The sequence below is a fragment of the Astatotilapia calliptera genome, chromosome 15 (genome assembly GCF_900246225.1).
Source record: "Astatotilapia calliptera chromosome 15, fAstCal1.2, whole genome shotgun sequence".
NCBI lineage: Eukaryota > Metazoa > Chordata > Actinopteri > Cichliformes > Cichlidae > Astatotilapia > Astatotilapia calliptera.
Window position 1 is genome coordinate 13,862,657 of NC_039316.1, and position 18,646 is coordinate 13,881,302.

Sequence of the window (18,646 nt, forward strand, 5' to 3'; positions counted from 1 at the left end):
TTATTAAAAAAATAATTTAAGTAAAATTAAAATATTCAGTATATGACTGTCCAGTTGGTAAGAGTGATAGCAATACAGGAAGAAGATGTTTGTGTTTGTTGTGCTCCTCTTTTCCAACCAAGAGTGGATTTGAGCCAAGTCTGCAATTGAATAAAGAGTAATACTTTTGCCAAAAATGCTCCTCAGGGCCTTGAACTTCTGTACTTTGAAGCATTTTTATCATTTGTTATCTCTTCACGTTTTCTAGCAGTCGGACTGCCGTGCTCTCAGATGATCCCTTCGCAGGAGCCTCCTTCAACTGGTAAATTAGACAATCATATGGTTTTATGAACAGCCTTCGAGGAGAACAAAGCTCTACAGCTGACACTATAATACTGATCTTTATGATAAACTACAACTCAGCCATGAAGTGTCTGACCACGCAAAAGTACAGAGCAGGGTCGGTGAGTGCTGAGGTACATAGTGCATAAAGCTCTGCTGACTCATTACTGTAGTCCTAAACATCCTCTTGCATTAACAACAACAACACAAAAGCTGCACTGGGAGATCGATGTAGGTGTAATGATTAAGTCTGAGTAGAACGTTTAGCATGATTACTAGATTTGATAGTTTTAGTAAACTTTCCTGTTATCACACTTTTTAAAACTTTTACTGGGATATAAATAAATGTAGGTTATAATAAATATATAAATAAATAAAACAACTTCCCTGCTGCACACACTAATGTAACACCATCATGGGACGATCGTGGCTCAAGAGTTGGGAGTTTGCCTTGTAATCGGAAGATTGCCGATTCGAGCCCCAGCTTGGACGGTCTTGGTCGTTGTGTCCTTGGGCGAGACACTTCACTCGTTGCCTACTGGTGGTGGTCAGAGGTCCCGGTGGCGCCAGTGTCCAGCAGCCTCGCCTCTGTCTGTGGCTACAATGTAGCTTGCCATCACCAGTGTGTGAATGGGTGGATGACTGGTTGTGTGAAGCGCTTTGGGGTCCTTAGGGACTAGTAAAGTGCTATATACAAATACAGGCCATTTACCATTCATACCTTTACCCAGATTTGGTAACTAGGCTAATCAGCTGCATCATTTTATTTTTTGCAATTTTTTCAGTTAATGTTGTTAGGCCCTCAGATGTGGGTCTGCTTTCCGCCATTGGACTTCACATGCGCAGGTGAGCACAGTTTACTGTTCAGCTGTGATAGCACAGTGAAAACCTACACAAAATTAGAAATTCACACTTTGGTCCTTTTCTACAGCACTGAGCTGTCCTCAGTTGTATCAAGACTTAGAGGTAAGTATATATCTTTAACAGCTTCTGACATTATATGTGTACCTAATAAAGTCGCTGTTGTTTTTCTGGGCTTCCCGTGGGACATAATGTGAGAGCTTCAATGTGTTCAAGTGTCTCTGGGATAATACAAAAGTAACCAAATGGCTTGATCCAAGCTTTACCCTCACTAGAATTACAGCACCTTACTAAATACACTCATGTCACGAGGCTAATAATTTTTTCCTGTTATACCACAGTGCTTTATCTATACAGCACTGATATGGACACAACGTGATAGTTACTGTTACAAAAACACTGCTATCATGTTCACGTCAACTTGGCAGGGCAAATTAATTTTTATGATTAATCTGCAGTCAGAAAGCTTAAACCTAAACTAGTTTTAACAGCCACACAGAATAAAACAAAGATACTGTACTGTGATTGAAGGTGAGCAGTAAACTCTTGCGTTTAAGAGATTTAGGATAGTAAATATTGGCCTCTTTTTCAATCTTTCTACTCTTGGGCCTGTATGATATTTTAATACATAGATATTATCTAATATGCCCATCTAAGACACATAGTTCTAGCTGTGAGCACAGATTTTTCAGCCCACATGTTGTTCAAACTTTCTGTTTATGAGAGGCAGCCATTTAGAAAGGAAGTTGGCTTAAAGGCAGAAGAGTTTAAAAAGTGTTTCAGCTCTTGTAGCTCTAGTTCAGTTCAATTTAATAGAAATGAATTTATCTAGCACTAACACACAGCCACTTCAAAGTGATCTACTGCAATAAGGCCCAGTACAGGGGACACAATTCTGCTTTTAGAGCTTATTTTGAACTGTGAATCATGCAAAGCTACCCTATGAGTTCAAGAGTGAAAATAGGGTAAAAATAAGTGCTAATGTTAAACTTGTGTTACCTTCTCTCAACCAGAGCTGATGGTTCTGTTCAATCCTGAACTGATTAGTCACCTCTCCAAGGAAACAAACCTTTACACCTCTCAGCCTATACAACACAGGTACAGTGTGTACTTTTTGGCTCATGAGGAAAAGCTATGATTGCATATGATGGCTTAACTCCTTCATGTTATTTTATTTTTGTAGCACTCTGGTGGATCAGGCAAAGAAACTGTCCCTCTATCTACAGAACAGTCAGGTATATTCTTGCATTTTCCAACCTTAAGGATAAAATTTGATTTTATGCTTTCCATGGTGAATCAAGAAGATATAGCTTATTTGGAAATGAGGGAAATATTAAATATTCACAATAAAAGTATTCTAACCAACCTTCTCAGAAAAAATATATATAATTCAGTGTTTGTTAAAAAAACACACACCAGAAAACAAAATATATTCTCTCATTATTGATTTAATTATTAAAAACTGGAAATTTTGCAGAACTATATGTTTGAACAGGTGTTGTTTTAACCTGCTGTGCCCTGAGAAAAATATCTAAAGATCATACTTGCCATACAATTTACTAAACATGTACCAGTGCATGGTGTTTCTTACAGGTTCAAATTAAAATTATTTCAAGTTCAAAAGTAACCAGCAGTGACTTCACCCCCAACAGGCTCCCAATGTGAATCGGGACTGGAAGTTGGTGCTTCTCTTTGTTCAGCTGGATCAGTTTTGTGCCTGTGAGGACCAGCAGGTAAACAGTGAAAGACCTTACTGAGGTTCCTTAATCTTCAAGAGCTCAATGCCCAGAGTCCAAATCCCTTGTTATTCATGTTTTATAGACTTTGTTGCCTTAATACTGTAGTTACACAGCCCAAGCTATCAATTCTTATCAGTTTCAGACTTGCACTATCCCAACTTTCCTTCATATATGCAAATAAAATTTGTTCTGTAGATATGTTGTCACTGTTGCTATTGCAAAGGTTGCCTTCTATAGCGTTTTTTGGCTACTTAGCATTTCCTATAATTTGATTCACATAACACATTAAAGTATTAGCCGACAACCAAACAAACAAGTGACTGTACTGGTGACTCTCTTGTTGTAAAAAAGTAGCATTAAAGTCACTAGGAGTTCATGGAGTCTGTTGTGTTTGTACTGCAGGTCTCATCAATTATCGCGGCAGTGGTCAAAGAGGTGGATAAGGCTCTGCAGTTGCTGCATTCTCGGGTATGTTTCATATTATACGCAGGAAGCGATTTTACTTACAATGTGTTCATAAAATTTGCAAAAACTGTGCTACAGCTCAAACGGACCATTGTCAGTGTTGCATTATGGGATGGAGAGCATGACACTATGCAGAGCAAGTAAGTTCACTTTTTCTTCCCTGACCTTTAGAGAATGACATCAAAACAGATGGCGTGCATGTGTTGAAGATGTAAAAGGAATTAAGATCTTTTTTTCCCAGGAAAATAAATTAATTAGATGACATGATGATAAGTCAGTGTGGCAATACAAAATGTCACTGCTGTCAAGTTAGAGAATGTTATGTTCTTAACCCGTTTACTTGTTTCCTTTAATAGTTTTATTTTCATTTTTTAATTATTCACTGTTGGGGTAGATTGTTTTCCTTTAAACAGGAGGATCCATATTAAGTTTTAATGAGTAAATGTGTTTTACTGACAGATCAGGCCAGTGTTTGGAAACATACAGTGAAGGGGAGCTCAGGCTCCTGAGAGCCGTGCTGACTCAGTCTCTGCAGGTTTGTCCTTATTTCATGTTCAAATAGTGTTTGGATTTGCTTGAGGGTATAGCTAACCTCTTGCTGATAAATGTTGTTCCTAAACTCCCTTTTCCCAGGAATCTTTGGATGAGCTGTTGGTACAGAAACACTGGTACAGTGACAGAAAAGACTTCACTGTTACCCTTCAGGATATACCTTTCATCACAGACCCATCATTTATTGCTGTGAGTTAAATTCAGATCATATCATCCTTTTATTCTCCTATAAATCCTTTCAATTGCACTATTTTGCAAACCCAAATCTTTATTAGTGCCTTAGTCACACCTGCAGTTTACCGTGATCATTTCTGTCATCAAAAAAAAAAATGCTAGAGCCTATGCTGACACATTTTTACCGGGCAAAACCCGAACATTTTTATTGTGATTGAAGAAATTCACCCAACCTTTCTCTTTATAAGGCTTGAGAGAGCAAAAATTTATTAAATAGTGACCTATTTAACTTTTCTTCATCCATTTTGTTGCAACAGCAGTTGGTCAAATTGAACATGAAGTCAACTTCCTTTTCTAACAGTTTTTTTTTGTGGATGTGTATCTGTGAGGAGCACTTTAACATTAGCTTCTGAATATACAAGCCCCAGCCACTATCTCTTTAGACCTTCTGTTTATGAAGGGAAGCCAATCAGAAAGGTTAAAGGGATGTGATAGGGAGCTAAAACAGTTAGTGTAGTAAAACTAAAGGGCTTCAAGAAGGCCCATCAGGGTGATATTAAATCGAGTGTTGTAGTCTATTTGTATGCATTATATAAAAACTACTTTCAGGTGCTCCCTACGTCACAAGGGATCACCACAGCAGGTAGTTCGCACAGTGGTTTAGCAGGCGTTTTTATGCAGGATACTCTTCCTGATTAAGTCCCACAGGGATTTGTGTCTCATCCCAGCATCTGTGAAAATCGACTCCCAAAGAGTACAAAGACTTTGTCTTCTCGGTAGATGATATTAAATGTCTGTGTTTATCTTCCTGAACTGAACTGAAGATATTTTTTATGCACTGTACATTGTCTGTCTTTCTTGCTTTTAACAGAGAGGGAAGCATCTCACTGAGTCTGAAGCATTACAGCACAAAGATAAACTGTTGGTGCAGATGTGGACAAACCTGGTGAGGCTTGGGACTCTCAAAGTCGAATGCACTGGCACTTTCACACCCAGTTACTCTTCTCAGTATCCCAGACATGAAAACAATGAGCCTTTTGTCTCTTAGCTGCAGGTCACAGTTGCCCAATATGAACCAGAGGACAATGGTAAGATCTTCACATTGCCATGTCCAAGCGAGGTGAGTAATTTTACAGAAAACCCACTTACATATATGGTAATCACATTAGACACACTGTATTTACAGATGATGATTCTGTGCAGCATATTCCTCCTCCTTATCTGTCTCCCTCCCTTAGGAACGACCCTACCTGAGGACAGAAGGAAACTCTCCGTCATGTCACCACAGCAATAGCTCTCCTCTCCTGGAGCCTGTGAGTTTTGTCTACAGCCAACCCGAACCAGCTTTGGGCCAGCTTTGCACGCTTCCTGTCAATTTCTGATTGTGCTCTGTGTGACTGCTCAGTTTACAGGGACAGATATGCCCTGTGAGGACTTAAGTCCCTCACCTTCCACACCCACTTCAGGTAAGATGACATTAAGGCTTTTCTTGAGCACTTAGGTGACCTTAAATTAGCAAAAAAGTAAAACTGATTTTATCCAAGATCTGGCTTTTTATATAACATATTGAAGGTTATTCATTTATTCCCCACTTTAGCACATGGGACTAAAAACTACAAAGTAATACCTCTGACACTGTACAAACTTCAAGTCACAATCTAAGATGCTTTATGATGGAGCTTTGTTTTTGTTGTTTTTTGTGAGATGTCTTGGTTTCCTCAGTCTGTAAAATGTAAAGTGTTCTTTAAATCTGCCCTTTCAAATCATCCTAATAGTACCTCCCAGTACATTGATACTAGTATACAATATTTGTAGGAAGTTTAATTTTATATATTTTGTATTTATGTGTATTCTAAATACAATATTATTCTACACTTGTCTTATTAATTTTATTTATTATTCTGACCATTTCTTCTGTTTTTTGCAGTCCACAAACTCAGACCTGGAGACGTCAACGTTGTTGCTGCTGTTGGCGATTCGTTGACAGTGAGTCATTCTTATCAACTTCTCGTTATTTAGAATTGAATAAGTTGATCCTAAAAGTTTTTAAAACCTGCTGTTTTTCAGGCAGGCAATGGCATTGCATCCAGGCCATCTGATATCCTGGATGTCTTGCGTCAATACAGAGGTTTATCCTGGAGGTGAGTCAGGACTCTTCAGGTATCCCTTAATGTTGCAGCAAAATACTACTATTAAACTTCCTGGGCTAGTGTGTCACATCATTCATGTATTTAACTTCATGTCTATTTCCCAGCATTGGTGGAGATGAAAACCTGACTAGCGTCACCACTCTGCCCAGTGAGTCATTTAGATAACCAAACACATTGCTCAACATTACGTGTGAATTTTTTTTTCCTTGATTGTTATTACTATTCATTGTTGTTCATTATTATTGTTATTACAGACATCTTGAAATATTTCAGCCAAAACCTGACGGGCTACTCTGTTGACACGGGTCAGCAGGACACACCTCAAGCATTCCTTAACCAGGCTGTGGCGGGAGCAAAAAGCCAGTGAGTCCTTTTAGCACAAATACCTGCCTAGAGATTTGTTACAGGTGATACATGAGTGATCAGCTTGTAGAATATGTTTTTCTATACTGAATGAGTACAGCTGTTGTTTTTGCTGTTTAAAAGTTTTGTTGATGTTAATGGTTCAACTTCGATAAAATGACTCTTTAACCATCAAAGAATTGTCTTTTACTGTGTTTTTAGTGATGTACCAACCCAAGTGCGTGCTCTGGTGGAAAGAATGAAGAATGACTCTGTATGTTTAAAGATATTTGATCTTTAACAATATTTTTACTTACCAACTCGATAGATCTATCTATCTATCTATCTATCTATCTATCTATCTATCTATCTATCTATCTATCTATCTATCTATCTATCTATCTATCTATCTATCTATCTATCTATCTATCTATCTATCTATCTATCTATCTATCTATCTATCTATCTATCTATCTATCTATCTATCTATCTATCTTCACATTTGTGCATGTTGCAGAGGATCAACTTTGAATCAGACTGGAAGGTGATCACCTTTTTCATTGGAGGAAATGACCTGTGTGAGCACTGCTACAACTCTGTAAGTACTGGCATGTAGTAAGAACTCATAGGTCATTTTTAAAGAGCCAAAACGGTCACCAAACCCAAAAATGTTATATCTTGGTTTGCAGCTACGTTACTCTACAGAAAATTATGTTCGCAATGTCCGAGAAAGCCTGGATTATCTTCACAAGGAGGTAAAATCATCAGGCAGGCTGTCACATTTATATAGATGCAGTATGTATGCTGGTCCTGGTCAGTGTTAGCATTAGTATTAACTTAGCTAATGTCTGATAGGTGCCTCGGGCTCTGGTGAACTTAGTAGAGCCTCTGCAGATAACACAACTAAGAGAAATGCACAAAGATCCCTCACTTAAATGCCCAACCTGGCTGGTGAAGTGAGTATCACTTTTTTGTATTATGAGATATAAAAAAAATATGTAGGTAATGCATTGCTCAGTTGCTCTTTTTATCGTCCACAGTTATCATTTCATAAATAATCTTAAACTGTTGTGTAACCCCTTGTTATCTCTCCAGGATTATGTGTCCTTGCGTTATTTTGCCAAAGTCCAACTCTGAGGCTCTTCAAATGTTGGAAGACCTGAACAGAAGCTATCAGGTAGAAAAGTCCAGAAAAAGGAAATCTCATTAAAAAAGGAGCCCTAAAGTCAGTCCCCATTGATCGTCATTGTTTTCTCTATATTTCAGCGAGCATTACATGAACTCGTGGAGTCCGGCCGGTATGACACTCGCTCAGACTTCACTGTGGTTATCCAGCCTTTTTTCAGAGACATCATTTTCCCCAGGCTGCCGGTCAGTAATAAAGCACAGAGCACAGGATTTACGGGTGTTTATCCACAGTTCACCTTATCCAGTATGTAACAACATGGCCCCTGCAGCAGTACACAAGGATTTTGTCGTTATTCCACTATAAAACCACTGAATCAATGGCTTCCACAGAATCTGTTCAAGCAATTCTGTAAATTATTCTGCAAAGCATAAGGTCTAATTTTGATTACCTTAAATCATCAACAAAAGATGTCAAATTTTAAATACTAGCTAACAAGAGAAAGGACTATTGAATTTCTGTAGAAATTCTTGTGAGAAATTGTTTGTGTCACGGCGAGTGGGGTGAGCCGTGTGGAGATAATAAAGGAGGATCCAATCGCAGGCACTTGTAAAGGTGTGAAGGTGGTTTATTGAAAATAAAGTACAAAATAGTAAAACGGCAAATGGGACTGCAGACTATCTAAACTGAGAACAACTAAACTACAAAACACGAACCAGAACACGAACATGAACATGAACATGAACATGAACATGAACATGAACATGAACATGAACATGAACATGAACATGAACGACAATGGACAGCAGGGAGAACACACAGATGAAACACGGTGGATACACAGACGGACCAGCAACTACTACAACAGAAGACCCGACTTAAATACACTCAGAGAAACACAGGGAGATTACACACAGGTGGGGGACACAGCTGGAAGTAATTAACGAGATGAGACAAGGGAAGTAAAACAATACACTCACATTAGAAGCAGACCTTCACAATAAAACAGGAAACACGAAATCACTACACAAAGACACAAACTCAACACTGAGAGGTAGACAGAAAATAACACATGGAACTCAAACTATACATGAGACAACAAATCCTTAACCACGAATAAACAGAAACATACTAAATATACTTGTGATTGATTGATTGATTGACTGATACTATTCCAAAGTTAAAAATCCACCTCTAAAGGTCACTCTATTCTGTCTGGTTTCAGTGGTTTGATTTAATCTGTATAATGATCGTGTCTTTATGTGATCTTTATCATTTTAGAGTGGATTGCTCCTTAGAACAGTTCAGATTGTGTATTTTAAAAGTACATTTCTCAAAATGACAAATTGCTCCCTTAACGATTAAGGTCAATGTTAAATCCTAAGTTCTTACAAAAACAGCTTTATTGACATTTTAAAAAGAAAAGAAAATACTGCAGATTCTTTCTTTTGTTTCTTTTGTTTGTTTTTGTATTTTGAAAGATCTCCTGGTCCTGATCAGATATCTAACACAGTAGTTATATTCTGACCGATGCAAGTAGTCCAAAAATCTTAACATTTACATATTTATTGTGCGTTTTTCTCAGGATGGCCGCCCTGATCGCTCTTTTTTTAGTGCTGACTGCTTCCACGTCAGCCAGAAGGCCCAGACCATGATGGCTCGCTCCCTTTGGAACAACATGGTAAATATATGGCAAACAAAAGGGACTCTTTTTGTAAAACACTTATTCTGACCCGTATATATTTTTGCTATTTGATACTTTTATTACTACAAAAGCAACATAATATGACATGAGTATTTGATTCCGACTGAACATGTGTTTGTCAAGCACCAATAAAGACGTAGTTGCCACACTTCAGCTGTTTCATGTGCTTCTAATTGTGCCACATCAGCAAGGATTTTTATATTTCTTTTGACATCTCTGCCTGTGCCACTGAAGAGCCTCAGTGGGGTCAGCCATCACAAACAGCAGCACTTACCTTCTTTCGTAAACAAAAAGAGGCTGTTACAGTATTTTGCACACATGCCATTTTGCTGTTGACTGCATTATTAATGACTGTTGGGGATGTTGTTCTGCTTCATGAAAATATTAATAAGTGGGTCACTGCATGGAAAACAACAGTGTTTCACCCCCCCACCCAGAATCAGAACATTATATAATAACTGTATTATATCTAATGGAACTAGTACTATGGAAATTTTCTGAATTACAGGCTTTCAAAGTACTTAGTGGTGGGTAAAAACCACTATTATGCTCCCTCAACAATGCCATTATAGCTACTGATGCTATGTGTAAAAGGCAGGAACATTGTAAATATCAGCTGATAAAACTACATTACTAGTATGAGTAGCTGAGCTTATAAAGAATAATATATATTTTCTGTACCCTTGAGACACAAGGATATAAGAATTTATACCGACTAACAAAACTGTATCTGTTAGACGTAATCTTGACTATTTAACAGACTGTTAAACTTCCACTGACTTATTGGTACTGAACATTATCCTAACATGATTATAAACACTATAAAGCTTATTTGCTCTAATCATTATACTTAACATGCTGTGTGCACAAATCACTTTTTTTTTTTTACTCTCAAAGTTGGAGCCACTGGGCAACAAGACTTCTTTACAGGACTTTTCTGTATCCACTGGCCTGAAATGCCCAAGTAAGGTAGGAGACAAGTCAACATGTCTTTGTAAATCCTCGTTGGAAAAATTGCTATTCAAACTTAGCTTAGATTACAAATGTTGTGGTTTCTTTGTCTAGACTCTAGCCTCTATAGATACGCATCTCTTTGTAATCACTATACATCACATTTAATTTAAGTTCTTTTTATCCCCAGACTTCACTTTATATTCGGACCTACAACAACAGCAATTACATCTATTCCAGTCCCTCCCCAACACCTCAGCCTAATACAGTGAGTATCTAACTTCCAGGTTTTTAAGGTCTTTATCCAAAAAAGAAAACCAGCAACTTCTATCACGATTAAAATATTTTATTGTTTAAGAGCCAAAGACCTGAATGGGCCATTAAAATTATCAACCTACCTATTATCAACCTACCAAGTGTCAATCAGAGCTTTTGAACCACCCAACTTCTGTCATTTATCTGGGTTAAAGTTACTAGGACAGAAGTCTAAGCAGAAGTGTCCAGACCTCTCTCCCCCTAGCTACCTTGTCTACCTCATTCAGGTGTTAGCTGTTCCCAAGCTAGCCATCTTTCCTGTGTGTTCTGGTTCTCTCCTGGGGCCTTCTCCTGACAGGACATACCCAAAAACACTCCCCTTGGAGGCTTAAAGGAGGAATGGTCAGTTGCCTGAATGAACTCATATGCCTCCTTTCGATGTGTAGTGGTGTGGACTGAAATAGTAGTAGGCTCTGCTCTGAGCTCTTTTTGAATGACTGAGCTCCTCACCCTGGAAGATCATTTCGACTGCTTGACCTAAAGCTCATCTTTTGGTCAACATACAAAGCTTGTGATTGTCATAAATGCCAGGGCTTGTCTCAAAGCACACATTCAAATTACACACAACATTAAAGCTATAAGATTGTTTAAACCCTAGTAAACAGACTCCCTTTTTTTTAGGGTTTGGGCTTTTTTAGTCATGCACCAGAGTCTGTTGGGTCTCAGAGGAAGCTCAGAACTGCTTAACACTTATCTAGATAACTAAAATAGATGCCAGTAATGAGCAGCCCGAGGGCTTATGATGGTTTATCTTGTGCCAGGGACTTGGGTTAGACATGTGGATATTTTGGAATTGGTTTCCAGTATTCTCCTTATTTTTAATTATTTCTATAATTCAGCTAGTATCTCTTATTATTGTTACAAGCTTTATGCACTTTTGTTGTGTATGTGTATTTTCCCTCATTTACAATTTACATGCTTCAAGGCCGAATAAAGCAGTGATTCTCCAGATCTTAGCCCCAATGATAGAAAACCACTAAAATCTAATTAATGTCTGCTTATTTTCTTTGGGTAAGCATTAGATAGAAACCGGTGCAATGCTTGGGCAGACTTTCCATTTTTAAAGGTTAAAAGACACAAATATTGTTTTTAAGAAATGTTATTATACTGATGCTTCACGAAAGCTAAATGTTCTGATTAATGAGGTCTGATTAAAATATTTTTGGTATTTATTCTTTCAGAACTGGGGAAGTGACTTTTCCTGTGTAAATATTGGACCATCTGACACTGTGCCAACTTCAGGTAAGATGGACACCCACATACACACAGACACACACACAAGACGTGTCCACTATCATCCACTTAATGCAATCCCAATTTCAAAAAGCTGGATAGATTTTGGAACCAGGGAACTTAAAAGCCAAAAACTTTAAGCTAAAGTACCAAACTTTGCAAGAACTAAAACTATGATAACCTATAAGGCTAAACTAAAATTCAATTTAATTCAATTTTATTTATATAGTGTCAAATCACCATAACAGTTGCCTCAAGGTGCTTTATATTGTATTGTAAAGACCCAACAATAAAAGACCCACTAAAATGTAAGACATAAATGTGTCACTCCATCAACACACAGAGCTATCACACATTTGTTGTTTTTATTCTTAAGATGAATTTTTCTTGAATGAAGACATTGATTTGGCACAAGTAAAAATATGGTTGATTATATTTATTGTTAGTTAAGAATAAGTTAAGCGAGGGTGAAAAAAGAAAAGAAAAAGGATGAAGAAGGGAGGGGAGAAAGAAAAAATGAAGAGTGATGGAGAGGTGGTAGGAGAGATGGTAGGAGAGAAGAGGGGAGGTGAAAAGAAAGGGATATAAGGAAGGAAAGAGAAAGGAGGAGAGAAAACCCCAACAATCCCCTCTGAGCAAGCACAAGGCGACAGTGGTTAAGAAAAACTCCCTTTAAAGGAGTGATCAACTGAGGAAGCAGGAGGGTCCCTCCTCCAGAAGAAACAGAAGCGTTTCTTCTTTTTTTGCCTTCTTCAGCAGGCACTGTTCCTGGAGCTCTTTTTTCTGTAGGATGAGGGTTTTCAGTTCTTTGATTGTTACTGCCATTTCCTCCTCAAGTTTCTTGCATTTTTTCTCCAGTTCTTCTAATTTTGCTTGTTTTTCTTCAAGCTTTTCCTTCAGATCTTTAGATGCCTCCTGTAATAGCTTTGCTTCGTACATGTCTGTATTCCTCTGTTGTACTTTGTTGTACATGTCTTCTAAGTCGTGATTTCTGCTCTGGATTTCTAGAAGCGTACACTGCAGGTCATCATGTGTTTTCTCCAGTTCTTGCTCTTGAACCTGCATTTCATTGTTCTTGCACTTCAATTTCTTACTAAGTTTTTCGAGCTCTGTGTTTTTCCTGAGCATGCCATTGTTCTTGCACTCCAAGTTATTATTAAGTTCCTTGACCTCTGTGTTCTTTCTCAGCATTTTAATCCATCCTATGCTGCATGCCCGAGCATTGTTTTCTTCAGTTTTTCCTTTTCTCCTTCTAGTAGATATAAATTCCTGCTTTATATTTACATTTAATTAGAAAACATTTATTTACAAAACAAATGACCTTTCTATACCTTGTTCATCTGAGAAACGTGCTTTGAACATAGATATTTTATACTGGTGAAATGAACCGAATGGCCGCTATTGACGACATAATAAAACATCCACCAGTAAAAAGTAATTAATACTCTGAGTAGTATTTTTTAACACCAGTACTTTTACTTGTAATTTAGTACAATTTAACCAATGTAACAATACTTGTACTTAAGTACAAATTTTGAGTACCCTTTCAACCCTTTGAATATCCTAGTCCACAAGCTGAGGCCAGCAGACATTAAGGTGGTGGCAGCACTAGGAGACTCTGTGACAGTAAGTGCAATAACATAATTATTCCCCCTTTTTAAGCAGAAAAACAAACTTTCTGCATCTTTAAACTGCTGTGTGGTATATTTGTTTTCATAGACAGGCACTGGTGCTAAAGCAAAGAACATATTTGAGCTCAATACAAAGTATAAAGGAGTATCATGGAGGTATGATATAATCCCATTATACATGATGCTGACTGTTATAAACCAATGTACTGCTGATTGGCTTTTTTCACGTATATCTTAAAGCATTGGAGGTGATGATACTCTGGACACAGTCACAACACTACCAAGTGAGTTTATGCCACTCGTTGGGCAAAAACCAGTTACTTTATGGGACTGAAATAGCTGTTTCTATGGGGTATCTAAAGTCTTTAGACAATTCTTTCTGTTATACGTATGTCTAATAATCTCTGATTTACTGTTGAAAACATCCAAAAATATAAAGCCTGAAAAGAAATGTTACAGGAATTTGCCTTTTTAAAACAATTTCTGATTTGCTGTTAAAGATTTTGATTTGAAATTGCTATACAACTTAATAATAAAGATTACATGATACCAAACGACATCCAAGTTAAATCATTACCCCACTGTGTACAAGGAGAACGCCACTCTTGCATATTCTCATTACTCATTTATTTGTATTTCCTCAGACATCTTAAGGAAGTTCAACCCCTCTCTGAAAGGCTTTTCCAAAGGTCAGGGGTTATTGCAGAAACACTTCAACATGGCTGAACCTGGAGTTAAGGCATCGTATGTACACCTCAGTGAAACAAACCTTTCACCAACCCTCTTTCATTTTCTGTAACGTGTTAACGGTCTGTGTATTCACTTGTTCACAGAGATATCCCATCACAAGTCCAAGCTCTCATCAAGGCCATAAGAGAAGATACGGTACATGAAAACCGAGTTAGATTTAAAAATGAGTTACATTTAGCAATTTGTTTGTTTTTGATAATCAGTTTTGGTACATGTGCCCCACAGGAGGTGAATTTTGAAAACGACTGGAAACTTGTGACAATATTCATTGGAGGCAATGACCTCTGCAATTACTGCTTTGATCAAGTAAGTGTTCCCCCAAATTACTGCATTGTACACAAACAACAGTTATGGAACAATAACACAACATGTGCTTGACCTCTGTAGAATAATCTATCGCCCAAGAACTACAGCCATAATCTTAAGATCAGCTTGGATATGCTTTACAAAGAGGTAGGTTATATTTAAAATAGTGAACTATACTGTTATCATGAGTTTAACTAAGTTACATTTCTCTCCATGTATCTTTAGGTACCGAGGTTGTTGGTTAATGTCGTGGAGATCATGCAGATAAATCTGTTGAAATCAGTTACGAGGAACACTCTGGGCTGCTCACTAATCCAGAGGTTGGTTTTCTAGTGCGTGTCTTTTCTGACCTTTTCATAGAATGAAACTGGGATTTTACATATGTCATGTAAATCACTTTTTCAAATGTGAACAAATAAATGTTCCTTTGTTTTACAGATGAGATTGTTCGGAGATGATGTTTGCGTTGACTGTATCATTTCGACTGTATTACCATATTTCAATTGGTCAGCTGATAATGTTATTCCTTCTAAGGACAATAAAACACAATATTAAAAGGATTTTTTTCCAGGACCAGCTGTCCCTGTGTCATCAACCCATCAGAAAAGTCTCCAGAGCTTGAGGAGATGAAACGAATCAATCACGAGTACCAGGTCGGGAAGCCGTTTGTTTTAAAATCATTTCAATAACTTCTTTATTTAAAAAAAAATCCTTTCTGTTATATTTCTTTAGTCTGAGCTCCAGTATCTTGTATCTGGAGATCTCTATGACGGAAAAGAAGACTTTGCTGTCGTACTTCAGCCATTTTTACATAATTCCTTCATCCCTAAAATTGGAGTGAGTAACTGAGAAACAAACCAAACACGAATTATCAAATGCACCCATATTGGTACTTTTTTCATTTTTTTCACCAGGAGGGTGAGCCAGATACAAGTTTCTTCTCTGTAGACTGTTTCCACATCAGTGAGCGAGCACATACTGAGATGGCCATTGGTCTGTGGAATAACATGGTGAGCTGCGGGAAATAATGAACCAAACTGAAGCAGGGTGGTATACTCTATGCAAACTTTTAACTCAGTAAAAAGTATTAACTCCGTGCAAACGTTTCTTTTGGCTTGCCATTTTAAAGATTTCAACTCTTTTTCTTTCTTTCTTACAGTTAGAGCCTATAGGGAGAAAGCAGGCCTACAACAACTTCACATATGACCGCTCCAAAATTCACTGTCCTTCTGAGGTATTTAGGAAGATTTTAGAGAAATTCTACTAATCATGTTGCTACAACTATTTAATAATTAGTTAATTTAATTCCACTTACAATCTATGATTTCAAAAAGAGTTTTTTTATTTTAAAAAATACCAAAAGTATAAAAAAAAGCAAAAAATATTATAAATATATATACATATAAATATAGGGGCCACACCTGTCAGCTAAGACCAGGAAACTGAGGCTACAACTTCCACTGATTCACCAAAACTGGACAACTTGGTGTAAACAGCCTGACAGCAATGTCCTTTTTTTTTTGTTAATAACAACAGTATAATCATCTTCTGATGGCTGTTTCCAGCAGGACAGTGTGCCATGTGACAGAGCTCAAATAATCTCAAGTTGGTTTTTTTTGTTTTTTTTTACCATGATAATGAGTTTACTGTACTCAAATGCCTCTAGTCAGCAGATTTCAATCCAAAAGAACACCTTGGGGATGTGGTGTAATGAGATTTTTTTTTTAACATGGACGTGCAGTCGACAAATTCTGCAGCAACTGTGTGATGCTATCATGCCAATATGGACATGTGAAGATGAATAGGAGAAAATATTTCACAATATGTCAAACGATTTTAAAAATCTAGTGGATTATTCCACAATGTCACCCAAAATTAATTTTTATTTCCAGTGTTTCTCTAAAGTTCAGAAATTCTTACATATAGACAGCTCTTGAGCTTTTAACCATTTTATCTTTCCCATAGGCCAGTCCGTTTATCTTCACAAAGATCAACAGTCTTCCAAGTCCATCAGGAACCACACCTACTCCATTTACAGACTCCACCCACAGTTCCAGCTCTGCGTTAACAGCCCCTGTGCTCAACTGTCCCTCCTCCACCCCTGTGTGGGTGCCTGTCCTTGTGGGAATTGTAGGTTTAGTGGTGGGTTTTGCTGCCTGTTGGATAATTCTGTCTCTCGGTCATCGGCGCAAAAGCAAGGCAGAGAGAAAAGAGCTTGAAATGAAAGGAACAGCTTTTTAATGTTGTCTAAAATCGTGTCAAGAATCAAATCAGTGAGCTGAAATCTGGACAAGACTTCATGATGGAATTTAGGTTTGAAGCCATCTCTCAAATATTTAATTTTACTATTAAAATGTTCTTTAAAAGTGCTAGCAGGTGTGTGAAATGTTTGTAATTACTTTGTATTGCACAGACATTTTGAACTATTCATAATTAAATAAATGTATGAATCCTGACAGTTTGTACATTTCACTCTCATCATACCCATTTTTATTTATTGATGAAATAAAAATGCTACAGTATTTGAGTGCGGTTTGATTCATTTGTTTAAAACAGAGTTGAATTTAGTGTTTTTAAATCTTCTAGTAGTTTTTTTGTCCAACAAGTGAAGCATTAACTTTGTATAAATATGCAAATATTCTCTAGAGAAGAAATCCCACTGGCTCTGGTGATCCCTCTAACCTTTTCATAGCACCCAGCAGCAATTTGATATTTGTGGTTTGGATTTATATAATGAAGTTGCTCAGCTTATCAGTATTGTCATACTGTTATTCATTATCATGCTACTCTCAGGGTGAACTGGAGTAACTTTGAAGATCACTCATTTCTGGCTGCATCTCAGAAAGCGCTCAATTGGGGAAATTAAGAAAATGTAATGTGACTCCCACCTTACTCATTAATGTCAGTAAGCAAATGTTGCACACATGGAAAACTAAGAAGGTGAACTGGAACATATTGATAATGTATAGTATGTCTATATCACATAGATAAACATTATTTATTGGATTTGTTTATGGAAATCACATCTTTTTCTTTTCTTTGATGGAATTTTCTCAATAAAAGACTTGAATAAACTATGATGAAGAGTTTCTCCCAGGGGAAAGTGACTTATTTTCTCTAATCACTTTGGACAGTCCCCTTTCACATCTGAGACAAATATTATGACTTCACACCATGTGCTGAAAGATGCATTAATACAATTTAAGGACAAAAACAGAGAAAAGCGGATAGAAAACAACAATCAGACAAAAGTTGAGATTCCTCCACTGCCTTCTCTCTCAGACATCTCGATACCTCCACAGGTTTGCCGCTTTTCATCCTTATCATAGCTCCCCACAATCTCTCCATCTAGCTGTAAACATTTAACTTTAGTAATCACACCATTAAATGGATACGGTCTTATCTATCCGATAGAAAAAAATGCATACAAATAAAGAATAGTAATTCACCCTATCTTTACTGTATGCAAGGTGTCCCTCAGGGTTAAATTCTAGGCCCCCTGTTATTTTCACTTTAATTAAATGACTTGCCCAATGTGTGCAAAATGTGGACACAATTATATATGCTGATGATACGGTAATTTTTACACAAGCCAAAACTGCTGATGATGCAGCCCATCAGCTTTCATTGGCATTACATTATTTTAAAAATGGCTGAATGACTCATGCCTGTGCCTTAACGTTAAAAAGACCGTATCAATGTTTTTTAGTTAGTGTATTTACAAAAAGGGAAAAAACTATTAGTGTAATGGGTCAGTGCAATATCAGGACAGTCAGGGCATGTGTAATACTGGGGTTTGTGCAATATAATTGAGGTGTTTCCTTTACTGTTATCTATATTGTCCTCTGTTGTCCACTCTTCTTGTCATTGTTTGTTCTAATATGATGTGATCACTGTTTTTGTCCTTGTCACATGATCTGTGAATAGTGTCTCTGTATGTTTTTACTAATTTATCTGTAACACCAACCTGCCAGAGAGTCTGCAGATGGAAATGAGCCCAAGCCTATAATCTGGCATATTTACAT

General features: G+C 37.3%; 1 protein-coding gene across 1 annotated transcript; it reads left to right on the forward strand.

Annotated features, from left to right (window-relative positions):
• Positions 1–255: 255 nt before the first annotated feature.
• On the forward strand, positions 256–17,070 carry LOC113006651 (phospholipase B1, membrane-associated-like). The gene is made up of 41 exons (XM_026142732.1): positions 256–301; positions 1,107–1,167; positions 1,253–1,287; positions 2,196–2,280; positions 2,366–2,417; positions 2,835–2,915; positions 3,324–3,389; positions 3,465–3,526; positions 3,846–3,921; positions 4,020–4,127; positions 4,984–5,058; positions 5,161–5,232; positions 5,351–5,425; positions 5,518–5,578; positions 6,040–6,098; positions 6,180–6,253; positions 6,367–6,410; positions 6,517–6,625; positions 6,827–6,878; positions 7,122–7,202; positions 7,294–7,359; positions 7,460–7,560; positions 7,700–7,781; positions 7,871–7,975; positions 9,316–9,411; positions 10,333–10,404; positions 10,577–10,654; positions 11,883–11,943; positions 13,502–13,560; positions 13,654–13,721; positions 13,806–13,849; positions 14,210–14,309; positions 14,399–14,450; positions 14,541–14,621; positions 14,703–14,768; positions 14,847–14,941; positions 15,193–15,274; positions 15,354–15,458; positions 15,536–15,631; positions 15,781–15,855; positions 16,587–17,070. The coding sequence occupies exons 1-41, from the start codon at positions 271–273 to the stop codon at positions 16,860–16,862; spliced, it is 3,219 nt and encodes a 1,072-aa protein (XP_025998517.1). The 5' UTR covers positions 256–270; the 3' UTR covers positions 16,863–17,070.
• The last annotated feature ends 1,576 nt before the right edge of the window (positions 17,071–18,646 follow it).

Excerpts from the sequence above, each read along its gene's own strand:
- LOC113006651 (XM_026142732.1), top strand. The coding sequence starts at position 271 with ATGATCCCTTCGCAGGAGCCTCCTTCAACTG. Across the intron at positions 5,426-5,517 it reads GCTCTCCTCTCCTGGAGCCT|TTTACAGGGACAGATATGCC; the intron begins GTGAGTTTTGTC and ends GTGACTGCTCAG. Across the intron at positions 7,782-7,870 it reads ACCTGAACAGAAGCTATCAG|CGAGCATTACATGAACTCGT; the intron begins GTAGAAAAGTCC and ends TCTATATTTCAG.